This window comes from Mirounga leonina, unplaced genomic scaffold, assembly GCF_011800145.1.
Source record: "Mirounga leonina isolate KUSES-001 unplaced genomic scaffold, KU_Mleo_1.0 Mir_507, whole genome shotgun sequence".
NCBI lineage: Eukaryota > Metazoa > Chordata > Mammalia > Carnivora > Phocidae > Mirounga > Mirounga leonina.
In genome coordinates this window covers 5,789,474-5,814,805 of record NW_023270789.1, presented here as the reverse complement: position 1 = coordinate 5,814,805, position 25,332 = coordinate 5,789,474, and the positions used below count along the sequence as shown (strand labels likewise).

General features: G+C 36.9%; 2 protein-coding genes across 2 annotated transcripts in view; both read right to left on the bottom strand.

The window, feature by feature from the left end:
• Positions 1–7,256, bottom strand: part of RSBN1 (round spermatid basic protein 1) — a 45,295-nt gene extending 38,039 nt beyond the window's left edge. Inside the window, exon 1 of the mRNA XM_034990260.1 lies at positions 6,536–7,256. Within this exon, the coding sequence (XP_034846151.1) occupies positions 6,536–7,241 (706 nt within the window). The 5' untranslated portion in view covers positions 7,242–7,256. The remainder of the gene's footprint in view (positions 1–6,535) is intronic.
• A 408-nt stretch (positions 7,257–7,664) lies between these two features.
• PTPN22 (protein tyrosine phosphatase non-receptor type 22) overlaps positions 7,665–25,332 on the bottom strand; it is a 58,708-nt gene continuing 41,040 nt past the window's right edge. Inside the window, exons 16-21 of the mRNA XM_034990261.1 lie at positions 23,481–23,508; positions 20,310–20,393; positions 19,945–20,060; positions 18,707–18,737; positions 14,046–14,120; positions 7,665–9,326 (exon numbers count right to left, since the gene is read on the bottom strand). Coding sequence (XP_034846152.1) covers positions 9,262–9,326; positions 14,046–14,120; positions 18,707–18,737; positions 19,945–20,060; positions 20,310–20,393; positions 23,481–23,508 — 399 coding nt within the window. The 3' untranslated portion in view covers positions 7,665–9,261. The remainder of the gene's footprint in view (positions 9,327–14,045; positions 14,121–18,706; positions 18,738–19,944; positions 20,061–20,309; positions 20,394–23,480; positions 23,509–25,332) is intronic.

Here is a 25,332-nt window from a genome sequence, read left to right as displayed (position 1 = left end):
CCCAGAATATTACCTTCTGCAACTTAATTTCTTTGTACCTTGTTCCTCACTGGTAAAATGGGGGAAAGTTAACAGCACCTCCTCATAAAATCAGTGAGCAGAGTAAATGAAACAGAGCACATAAAGTACTTAAAATAGTCCTAGAATATAACAAATACTCAATACATGTTAACTACTATTACCCCAAAATAGTTGGATTGTAGAGGCAGTAGAGAGTGCTATAGGAGTAGGTACTTTACAGTTAGAGAGACCTAGCTTAATGTCCCAGCCCTACTACTTACTGCGTAGGGTCTCTGGGAACACTCATTAATCTCTTTAAACTTCCATTTTCTCATCTTAATGTTAATTCTAGTATCTATCTCACAGAGCTATAGTAAGGGTTAAATAAGACAATAAACATAAGGGCCTCATCACATTACTGAACACACCATAAGTGCTCACCATCTTTATTATCATTTTCACAATAATATTTAATACATTCCTTGAAATTATTGGCAGTAACTGAGATATCAGAACTAGAGACAGAAATTACTGACCTAGAATACAATGTAGTATGCCCATAAAAAGGACAAAAATCTCTGAAAGAGGGAAGAAAATTATTCACCAAGGGACTACTTGGTATCATATATGCTATCTCATTTTAATTCTCAAACCAGTGAAGTAGATATAGAAGTCAATTTTATAGAGAAGAAAACAGCTTGAAATAAGATATGTTACTTATTGTAGGCCACAAAACAAGCAGCTGAGAACCAAGATTCAAATGCTCACCTTGTCTGATTCCAAAACTCAAGACTCTTCCCATACACTATTAGACTACACTCTTCCTTTCCGCCTTCTCTATCAACTCTGAGACACTCCCTTGAGATGACCAACTAAAATTATCTGGTTACAATTAATGGACTTGAGAAGGAGGAGGAGGACCTACAAGAATCTCCAATAAAGAGAGCATTACTTTATTCAACAAGTATTTTACTGAGTGCCCATTACATGATAACTCTGCATTTATGTTATGCAAAAATTTCATGCCCTAAAGGCTTTTCCCCTCCTCTCTCTGGGTAGGTAAGGAAAGTATCAGTTCCTAAAGTTGTTGCTCTGATAAATGAGATGATCTGTTCATTTCAGTTCTCTGTATAATCCCCAAATAATTCCTCACTGCTATCACCAAATGGGATTTGGATTTTAAATTCCTGCCAAAAGCTTTCTGACATCACAGAAAATTACAATTAGTTGTCTGACTTGGGGATACTACCTGTGATAGAAAGTAGACAGTTGGTCAAAGATGAAAAAATGTGAGAAAGGAAGGCTGATTCACAAGTGAATACAAAAGAGCAATCCTGTCACTTAATGACACTAGAGAAAAGAGCTAGGGGGATTGACTCTCCCCCTTTCCTTTTTTTCTACAAAATATTAAAATATTACTAAAATCATAAATTTACTAAACAAGAAAAGTAATTTTTGGGCAAATATGTTCTACGCTTTTTATGAGCAACAAAGGGAGAGAAAAATTAAGATTTCAAAATACACAGATAGGGCGCCTGGGTGGCTCAGTTGGTTAAGCGACTGCCTTCGGCTCAGGTCATGATCCTGGAGTCCCGGGATCGAGTCCCGCATCGGGCTCCCTGCTCGGCAAGGAGTCTGCTTTTCCCTCTGACCCTCCTCCCTCTCATGCTCTCTGTCTCTCATTCTCTCTCTCAAAATAAATAAATAAAATAAAATCTAAAAAAAAAAAAAAAATACACAGATAACTATCAGTTTAAGACTCAAGCCTGTTACTTATAAGAAATAAAAAATGTTTTAATATCCCTTTAGTTAACAATCCAAATATGCTTAGTGAAAAATGAAAAGCAAAGTGGACCACACACACAAGTCAAAAAAAACTTGGTCCTAGATTCAGTTCTATCACTTACTAACTAGAAAATCTTAAGCATGTCACTTCACCTCTTCAAAACTCACTTTAATTCCCATTTTAGAGATGAGAAATTGTTGTTTCAACTATATATGAGCAACTCCAAACATCTGGAATCTGAAATTTATGATTAACTTATACATGAAGTTGGATTGAGTACAGCTGGGCTGGTATGAAGGAACATGTCTTTCAGCACAATGATCTATCGCAGAGATTGGCAAACTTTTTCTATAAAGAGCCAGATAGTAGTAAGCTTTAGCAGCCCACGTAGTCTATCTCAGCTACTCTACTGTTTTAGTGTGAAAACTACCACAGACAATATATTTGAATGAGTGGAGTGATGTTCCAATTTATTTCTGGACAACGAATTTAAATTTCTTATGATTTTCACATGTCATGAGGTTTTCTTCAACCATTTAAAATGTAAAAACCATCCTTATTTGACAAGTCATACAAAAACAGGCAGTGGAACTGATATTTTACAAATATGTAGAAGTAATCCAATGGAGGAAGAAAAGTCTTCAGTAAAGATACTGGAACAACTGGAAACATGACCCTCAACCTAAACACCTCACACCTTACACAAATAATTCAAATAAATCGTAAAAGTTACCATTATAATACTTTTTAGGAAAAAAAATAAATGAAAATCTTTGGGAACTAAGCCTTGAGACCTTAGATTTGACGCCAAAAGCATGATCCATAGAAGAAAAAAATAATTAGACCTCAACAAAATTTACAACTTTTGCTCTGTGAAAGACCGTCTTGAAAAGAGGGAAACACAATCAACAAAAGTGGGAGGAAATATCTGCAAACAATATATCTGACAAAGGACCCATACCTGTAATATACAAAGAATTCTGAAAAGTCAATAGTAAAAAAAAAAAAAAAAAAGCAAACAATTCAATTAGAAAATGGGCAAAAGACATAAAGAGACATTTTACTGATGAAGATATATGGCCAGCAAATGATGACCAAAAAAAGATGTTAAATATCACTAGCCACTAGGGAAATGCAACTTAAGTCCATGATGAGATAATACTTATTACACATCTATTAGGACAGATAAAATAAAAATAGTAACAATACCAGATACTGGCAAGCATGTGGAGAAAGTGGAAATCTCATACACTGCTGGTGGGAATGTAAAATTGCACAGACATTTTAGAAAATAGTTTGGTAATAACTTAAAAAAAAAACAAAAAAACAATAAACATACATCTTTATGACCCACCAATTGCATTCCCAGAGAAATAAATGAAAATTTACATCCACACAAAGACCTGAACATGAATGTTCATAGAAGCTTTATTCTAATAGCCAAACTGGAAACAGCCGAAACATTCAGGTGAATGGTTAAACTGTGGTATATCTATACCGTAGAATACTACTCAGCAATGAAAAGGAGTGAGCTATTGATAAAACTTGAATGGATCTCAAGGACATCATGCTGAATGAAAAAAGCCTCAAAAGATCACATATTGTATTATTCCATTTACATCATTCTCAAAATGATAGAGTTATAGAACAGATTGGTGGTTGTTAGAGGTTAGGGAAGGTGGGGAGACAGAGTTGGTACCTAAGACTTTCAAGGGATTAGCAAAAGGGCGATCTTTGTGGTGATGGAATAGTTGTGCATCTTCATTGCAGTGGTGGTTAAACTAACCTACAGGTGATAAAATGGCACAGAATTATACACACACCATTGTACCAATGTCAATTTCCTGATGTGGATATCATATAATAATTATGTAAGATATAACCACTGGGAAAAACTAATGAAGGGTAAAAAGTTCTCTGCACTATTTTTGCAATTTCCTGTGAATATATAATTATCTCACAATCAAAAGTTAAAATAGTTTCTGAAAATCTTAAGGAAAAGGGAGGGAAGACATAACTAGCCACTCTCCTTATTAATCTTAAGTTGTTTCAAGGACAAAGCTTGATAAAATAACAAAAGGTCGTTTTAAAAGTGCCTAATATCAGCCACTGTTTTAAGTACTTTCCACATATTGCCCCATTTAATCCACATAATAACCTTGTAAAACAGATACTAGAACCCCATTGTACAGACAGGAAAAGTGAAGCTGAAAGAGGTTAAAGTAATTTGCCCACGATCAAACAGTAAGTAGTAGAGCCACAAGTTAAACTTAGGTTGACTCCAGAGGCATACCTCCTGCACACCACTGTAACAAGCATAAAGATGTTCAGCGAAAAAAGTAAAGATATCCACCAAAATGTGTGCAAAAGCCTGGATTAAACAAAGTTAAGCCAGCTTGTTTTCTGTAGGGTTCTCAGAACTTTTAAAATGCCAGTATATGTCACATATCTAGAAGGCTTTTTCCCCCCATGTATAAGGCCAGGGAGCCCTTTTCCTGCAGAATACATAATCCAACAGTCCCTCACTCAAAAGTTAAAATGTTTAAACTAAAGTAATTATGGTGATCCTTCTACAATACATACAAATATCGAAGCATTATGTTGTATATCTGAAACTAATATAACATTGTATGTCTACTGTATTTCAATTAACAACAACAAAAAAGGTAAGATGTTGAAATTACCCCACTTCTTCACATATTGGCAAACTACAAATGCTTCAAGCTGTGCTGTCCAATATGGTAGCCACTAGCCAAAAGAAACTATTATGAATTAAATAAAATTAAAAATTCAGTTCCTCAACTATACCAGCCACATTTAAGTCTTCAAGACTTATTTCAAGGGCCATATATGACTAATGCTACCATATTGGACAGCACAGATATAGAACATTTCCATCACTGGAGAAAGTTCTGTCAGACAGCACTGAGTTAAAGGTTTGTTTTTGTTTGTTTTTTAAAGAACAGGGGCCTGTGCAATCCTCAGAGAAGCACACTGTATTATACGTGTAATTGCCACTATCCCACCCTAAAAAGGGGCTAGGTCAGAGATTTTTGATGGAGCTGGCTACTGCCATTCTAATGCCAAGGCATGGGGAAGGGGTAAGCAAAGAAGGGGAAAAAGGAAATACCATAAAAAAAAAGAAAGGAACAACAAGCCGCTGGGGGAGGATGCTTGAACTGGGATTCAAGATCTGGGTTCTACTCCCTATTACACCAATTATTCATTAAAATAATTTTTTTAGTGTTTGTACTTGGTACTAATTAACTGGGACTTAATTAGGCAAGTCTCTTCACTACTTTGGGCCTGGGTTTCCTCTTCCACAATATAAATTTGAATTGGTTGATCTCTAAGATTCCCTCTACCTCTGTATGGTTAAAACACACAACACACACAAGAAAAGAGAAGATGAGAAATAAAAGACAGCAAGATCACTGCATTCTGGTGGTGGAAACTGGCAGTCCTGTCAGATTGGCACAAGTTTTATTCTTCAAAATAACATCTGGATACCACCAAAGGAAGAAAGATTTCATTCAATTCAATAAGTATTTATTGAGTAATTATTTGCAACAAACTGCACTATTTGGATGTGGCACCACAAAAAAACTAACTTAAGTCAAGACCAAGTATATGGAAGGAATCCAAAACACACAAAACTTTAGATTGAAAGACTTTGTTCATAAACATGTAATAACCCAGCTGGCCCAATACTAAGAAATATTAAGATACTTGTATCTTAAAATCTTCTTGAGGAAATACAACTAACAAATTATATAAAATCATATAAAAATCCATGGTATAATCAAAATTCCTACCCCCCTCCGCCCCCCCAGAGAATACAAATAAATGCTACATGTACTTGGGAACAGGAAGATACCAATTTTGGTAAACCTAATTTCTCTAGATCCCACATTTAATTGGGTAGTCCTATATTTTCTAGGTTCAATATTCTTGACTTTAGTGAGGGTTATTGGAATTAAATAAATTCTCAATTTTTTTGTGTGTGCCAGAAAGAATAAACTGTAACCGGACTTCTTGCTTCTAACTATTCACTACTGCACATTTCCCACTTTTCACAGGCACGGTTAGTCCTACTTCCTAGGATCAAAAGGGAGAGAAAACCTTCCCAACCCTCTTCCCAGAATTAAGATTTAATATAAAAATTTAAAAAGATTTCCCCTCCGGATAAAAAAGAACCACTACAAACTACGTCTGCTATTTCACCTTGCAAAAGCTAAAGCAACCTGTGAGTCGAGTAACCTCTGTAAGAATTCAAACTCATTAAAGCCCCACACCATACCCGTGAATATTTTGGAGCCTAGGAGAGTGAATATTAAAGACTTCCACCAAAGACAACAAGAAGAAAGGATTTAAGCGACAAGTCTTTACTTCAGAAAAGCAGTTTTTTTAATACCCCAGCTACTAATCCCACGCCGAGGACCGCGCGGCGCGGAAACCCTGGCGAATTTGAAAACAAACGTTGGTAAAGGCTCGGGGTGAAGGGCGGGGGCGGGGAGGGGGGAGCCTGGTAAGGGGGTTAGTAACTGACAGCTCGGCCTCGAAACGAGAAGCCTCAAGTAGGTCAGGCTGTGTCAACGGTTTGAAATCCAGAGTCCACCCCAGTGGGCTTAAGGGAGTAGAGCAGCAGGAGGTAAGTAAGGGTTTGGCGTCTTTCAGGGCTAAAGGGGCGGGATATCAGAACTGAGAGGGACCTAGAGCCCAAGCTCGGGGCAGTTCGCCTGCTCTCACCTCTCTTGGGGGCCTTGATCAGAGGCACCCCTCCAGTCCTCTCGCCGTTTTCCTGCTTGTCCTTGTGCTTGAGATCGCCCGGAACGCAGGAGCTGGGGTCACCATCGGAGCCGCGGTGGTGATGGTGCTTGTGCCGCTCCTTGTGGCCCTTATGCTTGGGCCCGGCCGCGCTCACCGTCAGGGGAGAGAAGGTGAAGAGGGCCGAGGTGCCTGGGGCCGGGAGCGGGGCAGCGACAGCGGGCCCGGCGGGTGCCAGCGAAGGTGGCGGCGGAGGCGGCAGGAGCAGAGGCTCAACAGGGCCTGGGACGGTTGGGGCTGCATTCGTTGGCGGCAGCGGCCCGGGATGTTGGCGGCTGCGACGCCGCCGGTGAGGGGGAGCGAGAGGGGGGTCCTGGCTCGGCCGCCCCCGCTTCTCCTGAGACCCCCCACTGCTCGCTCGGCGCTGCCGCTTCACTCCCCGAGGCGAGACCCCAGCATGGGGTTTCTCCTTCCCTTCTTTGTCCGGCTCCTCCTGCGCCGCCACCGCCCGTACTACGCGCACCGCTCCGACCTGCGCAGCCATTTCACCCACAAACACACATTTAAATGGCCCGACCGCCCCCCCGTCCGCGTATCGCGCAAGCGCCGCCCGCGCACGGCCCGCTGGGCATTGGAGTCTCTCCCCCGCCCTCCACTTCGCGGCGGTTGTTCCTCCGGAGCTGAACATGCCGGAAGCGGCCGTTCCCAGCGCTTCTCCGCAGGCCTCTCCGAGCGAGGCCTATTGTAAAGCACCCTGGGCGGCGCAGAGCCTCCTGGGAGCGGTAGTTCCCCCGCGCCCCCGCCGCCTCCCTGGCTCTGGGAGTGGAGGAGCGGAAAGAGAGCGTGCGCCGAGTCACGCTTCGGGCTGCGACGCAACCGCCGCTGGGCGGAGAGTTGCCGCCAACCGCCTTAACGGCCGGAACAATGTTGGTGGCTTTCAGAGTCTGTCGGCGCGTTTCTATTATCGTGTTCGTGTGCCCCTTCGTCATTTTACACGGAGTAGGTGGTCTCCATAGGTACTTTTAAGTTTCATAGTCCTCTCATAACCTTTGTGAGGTAAAAGAATCTGCGGCCTCTTATCTTTGGACAAGCGATGAAATGAAGAGGAAAGGGGAACTTGATCATATGTAGAATGAGGGCGATTTGGGTTTATGATCGAGCGGGGCCGCAGTGAAGACATTTTTTAACCTCTTCGTGGGCACTGCTATGGTTACAGCTACAGGCGTGACAAGGCAGGTGCAAGACCTGCCTGGGAGCCTGGTGCGCGCCGCCCCACCTCGCCTTCCGGCCACATCCCCTCTCACGCCTGGAAAGGTAGAGGGCCATTTATTTGGAATCCATCCCCACAGTGACGAAAAAATTCTAGACGGAAAACCATGTTTTTAAACTTTTTTAAATAAGATTTTTTTTTTCAAGTCGCAAGTATAAGGTTGCATAAATTTGAGAGGCGTGTCTACCACAGAACATTCCAAAAATCGTCACTGTTCCCCAAGGTTGCTGCCCGGAAATTCATTCACAATTCCATCGTCAAGATCGTACATTTTACCTAAGATTCTGTTCATATATTTGGCCCTTGATAAAGATCTTTGGGAATAATTGGTTACAATGAAGTACTCAGAAATGCCACTAGTGCCTGGAGAAGTATTCAGCTAAATGAACACTACGGTAAAGTTAGTTTTTTTAAAAACAAAGTTTATTCGGCACCTATTGTGTACGTTGTACTACAATAAACCGGTTAACATGTCATCCAGTTTGCCCTGTCATTAGGCTTCGTAATGAAACATGCTGTTTAAGTAGTTCATGTTTCTGAAAGTTAAAAATAAACTTCTAAGTTTTAAAAAAAACTTAAATCATTAGAACTCGGGAATCCTCTGTAACAACAATTACCCACTAACTTACATGTTACATAAAATCAGATTTGAAAACTCAGATTTTCTAAAAATAAGGCAGATCCATATTCATATAGGAAATTTTTTAAACCTCTGATTGGTTGGATATAAGTTGCACATATTTATGTAGGACCTTTGAAATGAAAAATGCTACCAAAAGATAGCTATTTTGCTGATTATTCTTCTTGACTTGGTAACTGAGTAACTTTGGTTAAAACTTATCAGAAATGTAGTTGAACATCTTGTTAGTGGATATATCCAAATACAGAAATGATTCTCTTTATTTACATATTTCATTCTCTTAAATATAACTTCTCCTTTTCTTACTACTCTAGTTTTTCCACCTTTGGGAAGATGTGCAAGGTATATTACATTTAGGCAAAAATAATTCCCAGGGAATAGTCATTGTCACAAGCACAAGTCAGATTTTGTGAAACACTTTTCTATAGTAAATCCTGGCAATGTAACATTCAGTTGAGATCCAGTTCTTAAAAATATTTTGAAGTTTATATTTATGTAGAAAAGAAGAATAAAAATAACTTCCAGAATGAAAAATAAGTCCATTCTAAAACTGTTTCTCATACACTGTTCTCTACATAAGCTCAAGTGACAAACTTATTTCCAGTTTCCAGCCCAATATAAATGAGATGAAAACGTAAAATTTCTGGCACTTATTTGAATATTCTTTTCTAATATTGCTGTTAACACATTACAGTGTCTTCATTGTTGAAATTATGAACATGGAAACCTTATTTTAGCTAATAGTATTCTAGTATTCTTATTTGCAGACGCACTTGCAGCCTATATTCCAAAGTTGTGTTAAATATTCCAAGTTGGTGGTGGTTTCCTTGGTCCTTTGGGTTTTGAAAAACGATTTGCAAAACCTGGGAACAAAAATAAAATTGAATGAAAAGTTTTTTAGTATAGAAATGAATAGATTTTAGAGTGTATTATAACATATGCAAGTACATGGACTTTTTTTCAAAAAGTCGGCAACATCTTTATTTTAATAATAGATTGTAAAGGCATAGTACTTAAGTTAATGCTTAAGTGATGACAGAATACTAATAACATTTTAATTTTGTAGAACACTTACAAATTTAATAATGGTAATTATTAGATCAAGTGAAGAACCCTGGTTACAACAACCTTTGGTAATTCAGCATATACAGTTGACCCTTGAACAGCATTTTCTTTAGCTTATGTATACATATGGCAAACAAAATATGTGTTAATCAACTGTTTATGTTATGGGTAAGACTTCTGGTCAACAGTATGCTATTAAGAGTTAAGTTCTGGGAGATTTTAAGTTTTGTAGATTGTTGACTACACGGGAAGCAGGGCGGCATCCCTATCCCCCACACTGCTCAAAGGTCAACTGTAATATCCTTTTTTTCCCAGTTTTTTTTTTTTTAAAGATTTTATTTATTTATTTGACAGAGAGAGACACAGCGAGAGAGGGAACACAAGCAGGGGGAGGGGGAGAGGGAGAAGCAGGCTTCCCGCCGAGCAGGGAGCCCGATGCGGGGCTCGATCCCAGGACCCTGGGACCATGACCTGAGCCGAAGGCAGACGCTTAACGACTGAGCCACCCAGGCGCCCCTTTTCCCAGTTTTATTGACATATTATTGACCTATAACATATGTAAGTTTAAGGTATACAACATGATGATTTGATACACGTATATATTGTGAAATGATTACCACATTAAGGCTAAATAATAACACCTCCATCCCCTCATAAGATAACCATTTTTTCGTGGTGATTACATTTATGATTTAAACTTTCAAGTATATAATACAGTACTGTTATAATTATCATGCTATACATTAGGCCCCCAGAACTTATTTATCTTACAGCTGGAAGTTTGTATCCTTTGACCAACATCCCTCCATCTCCCCCAGCCACTGGCAGCCACCATTCTACTCTATATTTCCGAGAGTTTGGCTTTTTTAGATTCCGCATAGAACTGAAAACATACAGTATTTGTCTTTCTCTAGCTTACTTATCTCAGTATAATGCCCACAAGTTTCATCCATGTTGTCTCAAACAACAGGATTTCCTTCTTTTTTATGGCTGAATAATATTCATATATATATATATATAAAATGTATATATACATGCTTTCTTTATCCATTCATCTGTCAGGTGGAGACTTAAGTTGTTTCCATGTCTTGTCTAATGTAAATAATAGTTCAATGAACATGGGGTGCAGATAGCTCTTCTGAGGTAATGATTTCATTTCCTTTGGATATATACCCAGAAGTAGGACTGCTGGATCATGTGATAGTTCTATTTTTTTGTGTTTTGAGGAACTTCCATACTGTTTTCCATAATGACTATACGAATTTACATTCACACCAGCATTATACAAGGGTTCTCCTTTTTCCACAGTCTAGCTAATACTTGTCTGTTGTCTTTTTGATAATGCCTGTTCTGAGAGGTGTGAGGTGATATCTCACTGTGGTTTTGATTTGCATTTCCCTGATGATTAGTGATATCAAGCATCTTTTCACATACCTGTTGGCTATGCATATGTCTTTTTCAGAAAAATGTCTATTCAAGTCTTTTGCCCATTTTTTAATTGAATTGTTTGGTTTTTATTTTTTTATTATTATTATTTAATTTATTTATTTGTCGGAGAGAGAGAGAGAGCACAGCAGAGGGAGCGGCAGGCAGAGGGAAAAGCAGGCTCCCTGCTGAGCAAGGAGCCTGATGTGGGACTCGATCCCAGAACCCTGGGATCATGACCTGAGCCGAAGCAGATGCTTAACTGACTGAGCCATCCATGCGTCCTGAATTGTTTGGTTTTTAAAGTAATATCCTACGTCTGCATCTTTTCACCCACCACACACTTATTAAAAAAAAAAAAAAAACTAGGAAATTTCAATTTCAGAAAAATAAGCACTACTGCTTTACAAAATTATTGTATTAAACTCAGTTATATTTCTACTTCAGCCCAGAAAGCACTCGATTTACTAAGACATTCTGTTTGAAAAGCTTAGAAAAATAAACTAATAAACAATCCTGAAAAACTAAGTAGTCAATCACTTTTACTTATCCGTCTCCTTCAAACACTCCCCTCGGCCCCCCCCCCCACCACCACCACAAAAGGAGGAAAACAAGGAAATTTTGCACAACCAAGGAAAACTCTTTCTGGGTCCTTTCAAAAAGATTTGCAGGTTGATAACATTGTCTCAACATAGGACTTTTCTTTGATGATGGTATATTTTCAAGGTACTCTGGCACAGCAACTTTATGCGCTCAAATTGAACAATGAAAGCTTTGAACAGAACTGATGAAAAGATCAGATGAGATACTTCCTAAAGCATCCAGCACAATGCCCGGCACATCGTAACTACTTAAGTGTTGCTTCAATCAGAACCACAAAAACACTATACCAGAACTAGAAGAAAAGGAGAGTATGGAAGAGGAGAAGAAAAGAATATTAAGAACCCTACTAATACTAAATTTAATAATAGAACCACTAAATTCTACACCTGAAACTAATATTATACTGTATGTTAATTAACTGGAATTTATTTATTTATTTATTTTTAAAGATTTTATTTATTCGTTTGAGACACAGAGATACAGAGAGAGAGAGAGCATGAGCAGTGGGAGAGGCAGAGGGAGAGGGAGAAGCAGACTCCCTGCTGAGCCAGGAGCCCAATGTGGGGCTCGATCCCAGGACCCTGGGATCATGACCTGAGCTGAAGGCAGATGCTTAACCATCTGAGCCACCCAGGCACCCCTAACTGGAATTTAAATAAAAACTTAAATACCAGAAAAAAAAATTTTAATAATAGTGATGATAAAAAAAAATTGGGGGGGAGAAGCACACAGTCAAGTTCATGTACATTTTACTCCTTTGAGTGATAAAAAAGAAAAAAAGGAAAAATATTTCAGGTTAAATAGTTTCATACACATAGTCACAAACTCATCTCTTCAGTCCGGATATTTTGACTATAACCCAAGTGGACTGAGAATAGAAGAATATAATATACAAGTACTAAGTATCTGAAATATAAGGAACACCAACATTCAGTTTTTTCACTCATCAATTCTGATAGTTTAGAACAATAGTGAGCTACCTTTTTTTGCATGTAGGCCAATTCAGGAAAAATAAAAATGTTTATAAACCACAAAATTTTTTAATTCACATTTAGATACCTTTTTAAGTAAAATATTACTGCAATTTATATTGCTTCCTTTCTAAAAAAAAGAGCCAATGAAAGAGTTGTGCTTTTTAAGTAAGTAAATATTCAAATCTAGGCATATCTGAGAAGAAATAATATGGAGGAAGCTCTCTAATATTTTATCTTCATATTAGATCACAGACTGTCGTAAAGTTAGATGGGTCATGAGTTACTCAAGTGGTATCACGGATTAAGAGAAAAGGAAGCAAGGGAACGTTTGTGTTCCAGGCAAAGTTTGGTGCTTTTTTCATAGGTTATATAATAATCTATATGAATTTTTTAACTAAATGATTTCGTAAGAATAATTCTTTTTTCCTAACATTTTAAACCTTAGAGTTAATGTAATCCAAATAGAATTTTACAGCCCAAGAAACATATCCAGAGATTCTAGTTAAATATTTGGCCAAAGTGGAATGAATAGAGACCATAATCCAGGTGTGGCAGAGATTGCTACCTTTCCACCAAAATCTTTCCTTGCTTCTTCGGGAATAGAATTGTATCTCAGCAACTGCCTCCCCAGCATTATTACATTTCCCACTCACTCTTGTAATTTAGATGCAGCACATGTCCAAATTCTCTCCAAGGGAATGTGAGCTGACATGATGTTGCCACTTCCAGGCCAGTCAGTATCTTAAGACCAGAAGAGGAGGCCACACCTCTTATACATTTTCTTCTCATCTTCTTGCCACCTGCAATCTGGATGTGGCAGCAACCCAATTCTAACCATACAGACAAGGACGATACCACAGAGCAGCAGTTCTCAAGGTCTTGTCCTAGGGAATCCTAGGGGGCTCCCAGACCATTTTAGGGGTTCTGCTTTTTAGGTAATTACAGTTTTTAGTAATAATAGCCTATATTAATTACTATGCTTCTCACAGAAATTTGTAGTATATGTGATAAAGAGTATCTTAAAGAGTATCATGAATTTATGTCATATAGAATAATAGGATGCTTAAAATAATATGAAATTATTTTAAGTTTATAGTTAGGGGCAGTGGGGCAAACAATTCCTTTAAACTGTCAGAATTGTGCTTCAGCTCCTATGTAGAATGAGCAATATAAGATTAGATAGCAACTGTTGTTCTTATTATCATGCTTGTGTATTTTTTATAACTTTGATTAGCTAGGAACTGGAGTATCATAGCATCTCAGAATTTCTTCATTTGGCTTTGGCTAGTCACATTCATTTAATACATGCCAACAGAGTCATTTGGTTGCCTAGCTTCATTTTCTGCTATGCCAGGCATTTCCGTCCTAGGTAAGATGTTAAGAGGTAGCTAAGGTCAAAAATGAAAAGATAAATTGCATGGAAAGAATATAAATATAATGACCTATACATCAAATTTGAATCATACTCTAAGATAAACATTTTTTTAAAACTCTTTTGGAAAATAACACACATACCAAAATTCAGAAAGGAGCTGGAGCAATTTGACTGAACGGCGTCTGCAGACTTGTTTGGGGAAGAACTACAGATACCTAGAATCAAAAGAAAAAAATGTAAGGGAAAAAATGAAGACCGACTCCGATTACTGTTTATCAGACCACATAATTTTGAAGTTAAATAGTTCCTCCAAAGTAATACTCCCAAATAAACATGTTATTATAAAATATAACAAAATATAGGTGCTTATAAATGGGTTAACATATAATCTCATTTTTGTGTGGGTACTTTTTTAAAGGGTTTTTTTTTTTTTTTTCCTTTGGAAACATTGCCTAGCAAAGCCCAACACTAAAGAGAATCGCCAGAGTATTCAGAAATAACATCCATTACATTGTGAATCAACTTCTTGGGGGATTCACATTGTGGTTTTTTATTTAATTTTACTTTGCACTCTGATCACTTTTTTTTTTTTAAGAGAGAAAGAGCGCACCCACACAGGGGGCTCGGGGAGGGGGAGGGGCAGAGGGAGAGAGAAAATCCTAAGCAAGCTCCACCCTGAATCTCTCAGCCCTGAGATCATGACCTGAGCCGAAATCAAGAGGCAGATGCCTAACCGGCTCAGCCACCCAGGCACCCTGGCACTCTGATGACTCTTAACACGTTTTCATTTTTTTTAAAGATTATATATTTATTTATTTGTCAGAGAGAGAGAATGAGAGAGCACGACAGGCAGAGGGAGAAACAGGCTCCCTGCTGAGGAAGGAGCCCAATGTGGGACTCGATCCCAGGACCCATGACCTGGGCTAAAGACAGATGCTTAACCTACTGAGCCACCCAGGCATCCCTCTAAACATGTTTTTAATTAATTTGTTTTCCATATGAGTTCATCCATGGCACATCTATGGTTTTTCTTACAAGTATCCTTTACTCCTGAGTATCTTTTTTCATTTTCCAGTGTATCTTGTCCCCATTATAGATGATTCTAGTTAGGCCCAGAATCTCCCAAAAGCATTGTTACATTGCTTTGTTTTGCTATTTTAGCTACTTACAGGTAGGTTTAAAAATATGTTTCTCTTCCCAGCACTTTAATATATTCATGTAACAGTTTCCTGCCCAATTTTAAAAACAATCCAGTGAAAACATCATCCATGTTTTGCATGTGCACTACCTAGCAGTGAAAAAAGATAATTTCAGGTTTGTATAAACCTTCTATAAGACTTTGTGTAAAAACAGCATATGATTAGGAAGAAATTATTAAATATTCACCTTTTTTAGGTATTCAACATTTTGAGTGTAGAGTGTAAGGACTGCATCTATGTTTGTAAACACATGCCTAATGTTAGGATTCAAAAAAACCCTCCCTCTTCATGGAGGTACTTGAGTATGAATCACTAGAGTACATAGTGAATTTCAATCAGATTGAACTACAGTACATATTTATTGAATGCCTATTATGTGCCAAGCATTGAGCTAGGCACTTAGGATACAGACATGAATAAGAAGTGAGTGAAGGTGAGAAAGTTCAGGACCTATCAATCATCATTAAACTGCATATGAGCTGAGGGTTGTATACATCCTTCAGAAAGAAAACATTGTGCCCAAAGGGAATGTTGGATTTGTTTTGTTTTTTATCACAGGGGACAAAGATTCTGCAAATACATATCAAAGGGAACTGCTATTTTGCATATTGGCTTATCACAGTTTGGTTTGCTTTTTTTTTTCAAAATGGCAGTGCCATATGGTTGAATTTAATATACTTGTAAGTACCTGGTTTTGTTAAGTTATTACATAAACAAGACAGATTATCCTACAATTTACTTTTCTCATTTAATGAAATATCTTGGTTTTTTTCCTATGGCAGCTCCGGTAGAACTATATTATGTCATAGGTATTTTTATGCTGCCTGCCCAACATTAATTCCTCCTTCTGATAACAGAACTTGAGTTTTCCTTTAGGAAACCACCCCTCCCCAATTTTCAGCTCCCATACTTCTCGTGAAGTTGATTCTCGTCTTAGATCAAGGAACTGACCTATGACTAGGGCTAATTTTCAGTTGGTACATTGCCATGGTCATACCAGTTGTTTAGGTCTGACCTCATTTCTTAGTGGTCAGTGTCCATGTGTAACAATTGTTAAATATTTTAATAATAGTTAACAGTATGACAGTATGACACTGCTCTGCTTAACCAGAATATACTGGCAATAATTGGTTCAAGGATGAACAAATGAACCAAACCAAGACAGTCAGGCCCAATCAGCCCTAGTCATCAGACTGTTGCTTGAGCAACCAGGAAAGAGCACACTTTTTTCCATCACAAGCCTGAAACCACATGGTGAAAGCCTCCCCATGAATGAGCAAGCACAGAGTAAAACAAAGCTGAAGATAATGGAATGAGATTAGGTCCTGATTATATCATTTGAATTCTTGGTTACCGGCCAATGAATTCCCCTTTTCTGCTTAAGCTAGATTAAGCTGGATTTTCTATCACTTGCAACTGAAGGATACCTGAGTAATTAATGTTTCCCACCAAAAGTAGGCATCAGGCATCCTGGTCGATAGCTTTAATTCTTGTCACCCTATAATTCACTCTCCACACAGCAGCCAGAGGGGTCTTTTTAAAAAACAGATCATGTAACATCTCTGCCTAAAGCTCTTCAATGACTGACTTCCCCTTGCACTTAGAATAAACTCTAAACTACTTAACATGACCCATAAAGATTTAACTACCTTCTCGCCCACCTCCACCATCTTGTCAGCCACTCTTTATTGCTCTGTCCTCTTAATACCATGCAGCTATGATGGCTTCCTCTCAGCTCCTACAACACACCAAACTCACACCTCTGTGCTGTTGCATATGCTGTTCCCTCTATCCGGAGAGCTCCTCTCCCCACTTGTCTCCTGCCTGGCTACTCCTACATGTCTCAGGTTTAATCATCACTTAGAAAGGTCCTCCTGGACCACTCTTTCCAAAATAAATCCCCTTTGTTATTTTCTCTCATAGTTACCCTCTTGGTTTCCTGCACAGCATTTATCACCATGTGTTATTATGTACGTATCTGAATTGTTTAATATCCGAATCCCTCACTAGACTTACGTTCCACAAAGGCATAGCCCAATACCTGTTGTGTTTGCCATCATATACCCAGTGCCTTGCAGAATGCCTGGCACATAGTAGGCACTCAATGAATATTCAATGATTGCATAACACTATGCTTAAATGCCAGCTTAAAACACCAGATGAAGAATCCTCATTTTATTAAAAGTAGGACCAGCTTTAACTACAGACCAGTTAGAGATCCAGGCGAAAGGGAGAACATCTGGACTTCAGGAGTTATGAACCATTTGGAAGGGTAAGAGGACACATACCCAAGTACAGGCAGATAAATCTAAAGCTTCAGGATATTTTGAGGGCCAGATATTGTTCTTCATTTAAGGACAAAAGACCAGAGGATGAAGGCAACTGAGAAATTGAAATTAGCTTAGATCTAGAGAATGATCTGGGAGGTCTTATTTAGAAATAAGATTCAGAATCTCTGAGAGTCCCACCACATATTGAATCTATGCCAACCTAAATTTACCTGAAGTTTCTGTGTCTTTGATATCCCCAAGATAGGGTTGGGGCTATAAAAAAAAAAAGTTTTTTTTGTTTTGTTTTGTTTTGTTTTTAAAGAGAAAGAAAACGGTGTTTCATTAGCTAAGCTGTTCAAACCAACCTGGCTAGCTATTCAAGTCAGTCACTTCTTTGTTTTGGGCTATTTTATTTCCCCTGTTTTATACTACAGTTTTCTCTAAAATGTTTAAATTCTCTTTTGACTCACATTAGAGGAAAGAGTATATTCTCCAGTCATACTTTAGCCATCATAGGTGAGAAATCCTTGCACTTCTAAGATCAGGTATACTGTCAATGAAAACAGGCTAGCACAAGTTTATTGACAGGGAAGTGAAGAGAAAACTTAGCAGAAATAGGTGAGATTCAGCTATAAACCTTCTTATATAGACAATACCATAAATTATGTTTTCTCAGCACTCTTTGTCCCTCCCTAAAACACCAGTATAATTCCAAATAGCTGTTTGGTCCTTGATGATTAACCAAGTGGATCTAATTCATAAAAAGTATATCACTATTTTTTAATATACTTTGTAGTTTTAAATAAGGATTTCTCAGATAATCATTTTCCCACAGTTTCAGGAGTCTTTCAGTTTTGTTTTCATTACAATATAGCAAAAATAATAAGCAACAGACTTATGGCTAATAATACTTGGCAAAAATGGAAACGTGTCAATACTTTGCTTCTTTCATTAAATCAACACATTTGTTTCACAATATGCTTTGCTGTGACTATTTTCAAAGAAAATACATCTGAGGTTAGATTACTAGGAATATTAAATAACACACTTGTATGACAGCATCTTAGAATGGATAGAAAGTGCCAAACATCATATTATTATTCCTGTCTGTTACACAGAAACTCCCCCTCCCCTTATTCCCCTCCAATATTAGCACTGTGGAGCCTCACACGCTACGAGGCCTGGGAGTGATCGTTCTGATACAAAAGGCCCTAGCAAGGCTCTGTATAGGAATAATATTGTTAATGTTTTCACAGAGGGGTTATATAAGGAAAAATTACATAATTGTTAAAGTGTATGTGTATTCTAAAAAACAAGTAAAAAGAAACTTACTCTTTTTCACATTTCTCAAAATTTTCAAGCTCTACAAAAATGAAAAGGAAAATGTTAGTTTTTTCTTGTTTTCTTATGAAATCCAAAATAGTTTAATCAAGTAGAAATAGACTTCAGTCGAAAGGATTAATTTCCTTAAAAATAGCCTTCAAATGCACAAAATTATTTTTCCATCTTGCTATTTTAATTCAGTGCAAAGTCTCCACTTGATTTTATCTTGCTATTTTTTCCCATCCACATAAGAATCACTCTATGTATTTAGAAGTAGTGCTATCAAAATATCAGAGAAAAAAGGAGTTCCTACTTTTCTTCTTTATTAGGACCGTTCTGGAAACCACAATGGCTTCCGAAGATAGCTGTAATATGCAGCCATTCCCACTCTAGCCAAGAACTTCTGCCAATCATACTCTGAACTAAATTTACTAAGGTCCACTCCATACTGTTACCATGCTACTTCCTTCTCCGTCCATTCAGCAAACCCACTCTGCCTCCTTTATGGTGAAGTCCCTAACTTATCTCTTCCAGGAACCGACCCATATTTCTTCTTTTCTTCACATACCTCGGCATGTATTTTTTAAATCTGTTCCATGGTATTTTGTTCTTTTTGATATCTTCATGTTGTTTCTCATATAGGCATGCTATTCCAATGGATTAACTGTCCTCTTTTCAAGGACAGGTAGATATCCTTTAGGACATTTCTACTTTCCTAACACCTAACAGAAGTGTATTTTTCTATATAATAGATATTTAATAAATTCTTTTTGGGGGGAATTTTTTTTTAAATTTTAAAAAATAAATCATTAATTTATAATTCAAAATATTGTAGTCAAAATGCTCCCATCTTTGTTCTCCATCTACCCAGTTTCTGATCCTCCCTCCACAGATAACCATTATTGTTCACTTCTTATGTATCCTTTCAGAGTCACTTATAACATATAATACAAGTATAGATCATATTTTCTACCTTTTAAGGAAAAGTTAATAAATTATAAATAAATATACTGAGAGAGTCCTCATTCCTTTTTTAACTATCTAGTATTTCATTATATGCATATACTATGATTTATGACTTATTTAAACAGTTACCCTAATGATTAACAGTCTTGTTGTTTCCAATCAGCTCTTCTTATAATCTAATTTCCATCTTGATTCTGGCAGCAGGGGAGAGGTGGAGGGTGTAAACACCTTCAAAAACGAAAAGACTCTGGCATGTTTCTTAAAACTCCCATCTTTTTTACCTTAGTCCTTGTGAAACCTTTTCCAGGAGTCTTCAATGTCTGTTTTGAAGATGTTGAATTTTCCATGGTATTAGGACAACTAGTAGAATAAGTCTCTATAGGCTGAGCCTGCATACCTTTAAAAAAAAATATTTTGTTGCATAGCTTGTTAAGCCTTTGGGATATATATAGTTATATATTCAGTAATTCTTAGCTTGGCTTTTTTATGTATTATTTTTACAATACACTATGGGTTTTTTAAATGTATTATTTTTATCTCATTTAATCGTTCTTTATACCTTTACCATTTAGGTCCTACTTTTTTGTTAATCTTTTAGAAGTCTCATTTTTATAGCTTTTTTGAGAGGAATATACTGGTCACTTACAATCCTCATCAGCAAGAATGAAGGACTCCAGGGTTCTTTCTGGGAGTGGAGGTGGCGAGGGAGAAGAACGATCTTGATGTAGATCTGTGATAAGAAGAGCAGACAACAAAAGAAAACAGAACAAAAATCCATCAATTAAAAGTTAGAAGTCAAAACCCCTTTTTGGTGTTGTATAACTGTTCCAACTTTTCAATATTAACCTACAACAAGCAAATAAAAAGTAATCTGAACAATAACTGCAGCCTCAAGAATTTTTTGTTGTTCTAGCTTTTTAGCCAATCAGTCTGTGATGCATCAAAAACTTGTACTCCTTTAGGAAAGTAATTTTCCAAAGAAATTGAACTTGAAATTAATCAAGCTTCTGGTTCTAACTGCCATTTTACATAGAATCCTATGGGGATAGCGTAACATGTTAATAAATAAAACCATGAGAATATAAACAACAAAAATCCAGAATATTCACAGTATTTAGGACAAATGACCCATGCTCTTCTACAAATAAATGGCATGAGGAAATATAAAAAGAAGGGAAAACTGTTACAGATTTTAAAAGCCTTAACAAATATATAAACCAAATGCAGTGTGTAGACTTTGAATCCAGATGCATATAAACCAACTGTAAAAAGACATTTTTGAGGCAATTTGAGAAAATTGAATAAATTCTGGATATTAGATCGTATTAAGGGATTATTGTTAATTTCATTGGTGTGATAATGTTATTATGGTAGGCTTAAAATGTTTGGAATTTTCCATTATATAAAGAATTTTAAATAATAGAGCTATTTTCCCACAATAAAGTCCTAAAGATACAAAGGGTATATGATAATCTCATTATACAGTGCTGAGTATAATTACATACTATATTAATGTCTTTTGAAACTGAAAATGTGGCTCAGTGCTAGAGTTTCACCTATCTTTGGTCTTTGGGTTCTTTAGGCCTTAGGATTTGTCTCTAAAGCAAGTTCTCTTGTTTCTTTCTTATACACCAGGTGATATGCAAAAGTAAAGTACAACCCTTATTTCCAGCACCTTATATAATACCTGGTATACAGTAGGCACTTAATAAATATTTGATAACTACTCTGAAGTTGCTTATCCTCTTCCAGTTTGCTGTTAGAAAATACACTGAGAACTAAAGCTAACTTGCAGTTAATGATATCCCGCCAAATATCTTCCTAAAATACCACTTTCATCTTTTTTATTTTTTATTTTTTTATTATGTTATGTTAATCCCCACACATTACATCATTAGTTTTTGATGTAGTGTTCCATGATTCATTGTTTGTGCATAACACCCAGTGCTCCATGCAGAACGTGCCCTCCTTAATACCCATCACCAGGCTAACCCATCCTCCCACCCCCCTCCCCTCTAGAACCCTCAGTTTTTTTTTCAGAGTCCATATTCTCTCATGTAAAATACCACTTTCATCTTATTTCTCCCCTGATGAAGAACCTACAATGCTTATTACTTATTACATTAAGTCTAAATTCTTCTGCCTAGCTCTGTGTGTGTATGATAGAATACACATAATAAAATTTGCGATTAATGACAGCACATTTACAGTGTTGTGCAACCATGACCACTATTTCAAAAACATTTCATCACCCTAAAAAGAAACTCCATACCCATTTAGCAGTCACTTCCCATTTCCTCCAGATTGGATTGGCAACCATGAATCTGCTTTCTCTATATATAGATATCTTTGACCTGGATATTTTATCTGCCTAACTTTAAAATCCTTCAGAATCTTTCCACATTTTATCCAAATTTATTTTTCATAGTTCCCAAAATAGATCCTCTATTGCAATTAAATTAACCTACTCACCATTTCTCTATACTCATCATGCTTATTTCTACCTTTTAAGTCGATGTTACCCTGATCCCAGCTCCTGGAATTCCCTCCTTTTTACTCTGTCTACCCATATTCTTAAATTTCTTTCTTCTACTCAGTGAAGCATTTCCTAACCACTCCAGTGTTACCTCCTTTTTTTCCAGACTCCTGGTGATTATAATCAGTCCACGCAGATTATCAGTTAATGGTTCCAAGTATTAATTTTGCCTACCCAATTTGAATATAAACATTAAACAGTACCTTTTTCTATATGTCCTGACTATTCTAACACTGTATAAGGCATATAGAACTTGCTTAGGAATGGCTCATTTAATAATTGTCTGATAAAAATTGTAATAGGTAACATTTAATGAGAGCTTATTATTTGACAACCACTGTGTTAAAAGCTTTATAAGCATTGTCTCACTTAACCCTTACAAAAACCCTCTAAGAAACGAGTTCTATTATCCTCATATTATAAATGAGGAAAATCAATAGAGAAAGTATATAATTTAACCAAGGTTATGCATTTTGATAACTACTGGTAGGCTAAAGGTTTGAATTAAAGCCTATCCGACTCCAAAGCTCATTAACCTCTATGTTAAACTACCTATGTAATTTGAATAACATGTTCATATGAATAATTATGTTAAGGGCAACTACCACCTGTTATAATGTATGTAAAGTACCTATATGTGCCCAATAAATGTTAACTGTGGATGTTGTTATTTGATGTATAAAACAAGCAAAACTCAGGGCACCTGGGTGGCTCAGTCAGTTAAGCATCTGCCTTCAGCTCAGGTCAGGATCCCAGAGTCCCAGGAGTCCCAGGATGGAGCCCTGTGTTGGGCTCCCAGCTCAGCGGGCAGTCTGCTTCTCCCTCTGCCCCTCCCCCTGCTCCTTCTCTCTCTCTCTCTAGCTCACTCTCTCTCTCAAATAAATAAATAAAATCTTAAGAAAAAAAAACAAAGCTCAAGAAAATACTGGAGAAGCAACAGCAAGTAAAAGAATCACACTGCTAACAATGGTAAAACCTATAAAATAGAAATGCTGCAAAGTGTTAAGAGATTCTATTTGAAATAGATTTTTTGTTGTTGTTTGTTTGTTTGTTTTAAGGATTATGTATCAAGGAGCAGAATTCTAAAATCCTGTGTTTTCCTTGCCCTTGAAAAAACAAAACCCCTAGCCTGGGAAACTCAGAAATAAGCCAATCAATAGTGGGAGCTATTATGGGAACCATGCCATCTCCTGAGGTGAATTACTCTAAACTTAACGAGTCATTCTTATAGTATAAATTCTTAGGGCTAAATGTCATCTAAAGCCAGGGGAAATTTTTTACCCGATTTGGGACTCCGGAGTTTTACACTCTGAAAGAAAGAAAGAAGAGAAAAGTGAAAAAAGAATACGTACGCAATTTTACAAACTCAAAGCAATAAAAGGCATTTTTGAAAGCATATTTCGTATAGTTATAGAGATAGTTATGAAATGTTGACCTTATTTTTCCTAATTTGTAAGCACATTAAATTATGAAAAAGCATCCTTAACTCTTACAGTGCTTTACTCTCTTTTTGTAAATTTATTTTTTCCTTTTTTAATAAAGAAAGCTTATGAATTTTTAATATTTTTAAATTATTTTCTTAAACTTCAAGTAGAATTAACATACAGTGTTATATTAGTTCCAGGTGTAAAATGTAACGATTCAACAATTCTATACATTACTCAGTGCTGTTCACAATACGTGTACTCTTAATCCCCTTCACCTATTTGACCCATGCCCCCACCCACCTCCCCTCTGCTAACCCTCAGTTTGTTCTCCATAACTATGAGTCTATTTTTCTGTTTGTCTCTTTTTTCTTTGCTCATTTGTTTTGTTTCTTAAATTCCACATGTAAGTGAATCATACGGTATTTGTCTTTCTCTGTCTGACTTATCTCACTTAGCATAATACCCTCTAGGTCCATCCATTTGTCACAAATGACAAGATCTCATTCTTTTTTATGGCTGAATAATATCCCATGATATGTATGTGTATAGTATATGTGTGTTTGCTTGTATACATATATATGTCATATCTTCTTCTTTATCCATTATCTATGGATGGGCACTTGAGTTGCTTCCATATCTTAGCTATTATAAAGAATGCTGCAGTAAACATAGGGGTGCATGTATCTTTTCAAATTAGTGTTTTTGTTTTCTTTGGTAAATACCCAGTACTAGAATTACTAGATCCTATGGCAATTCTATTTTTAACTTTTTGAGGAACTTCCATACTGTCTTCCATAGTGGCTGCACCAGTTTGCATTCCCACCAGTTCACAAAGGTTCCTGTTTTCCCACATCCTCACCAACACTTTTTTGTTTTTGATTTTAACCATTCTGACTGGTGTGAGGTGATATCTCATTGTGATTTTGATTTGCATTTCCCTGATGATTAGTGATGGGCATCTTTTCATGTCTGTTGGCCATCTGTATTTCTTCTTTGGAAAAATGTCTATTCATATCTTCTGTCCATTTTTAAAATTAGAGATTATTTAGGTTTTTTTGGTGTTGAGTTGTATAAGTTCTTTAAATATTTTGGATATTAACCCCTGATCGAATATATCATTTGCAAATATCTTCTGCCATAACCTTATGGTGATTTTTATATGTCATGGCAATTGGTCCTAAACTAATCCTTTTTTTATTTATTTCCTTCCTACTCAGAACATTTCCCAGAAAATTTAATTGGAGGTAAACTGTTGAAATTGAAATTACTTCATGACATTGGAGAAGGAGTGATTGTTCTTAGCTCTAGCAGTTGTTAAGATAAAGACCATTACATGTGGGCATATTATTAAAAATAATAATAACTACTAATATATTAAAAGTATAATTTAAAAGATAGAGAAATTTGCCTACCAGCATTGCAATTGCAGGCACTTTAAAATGTTTGTTTAGTTAATTACTTTTCTGATCTCTGAAAATTTAAGGTAGTTGGTTCATAGAATATATACAAATGTATAACAGATTACTGAAGTATAGATTTTACTTCCAGAAGTGGGGAGCATTATTCCAAAAAGTTTATCTTAAATAATACAGACATCTGTCATTCAAAAAATCATTCTCTACAATATATGTATCGCAGCGAACACAATACAGCCTACCAAATGACTACTATGAACAGGCTACCTACTTACGAAACATTTATTTTTA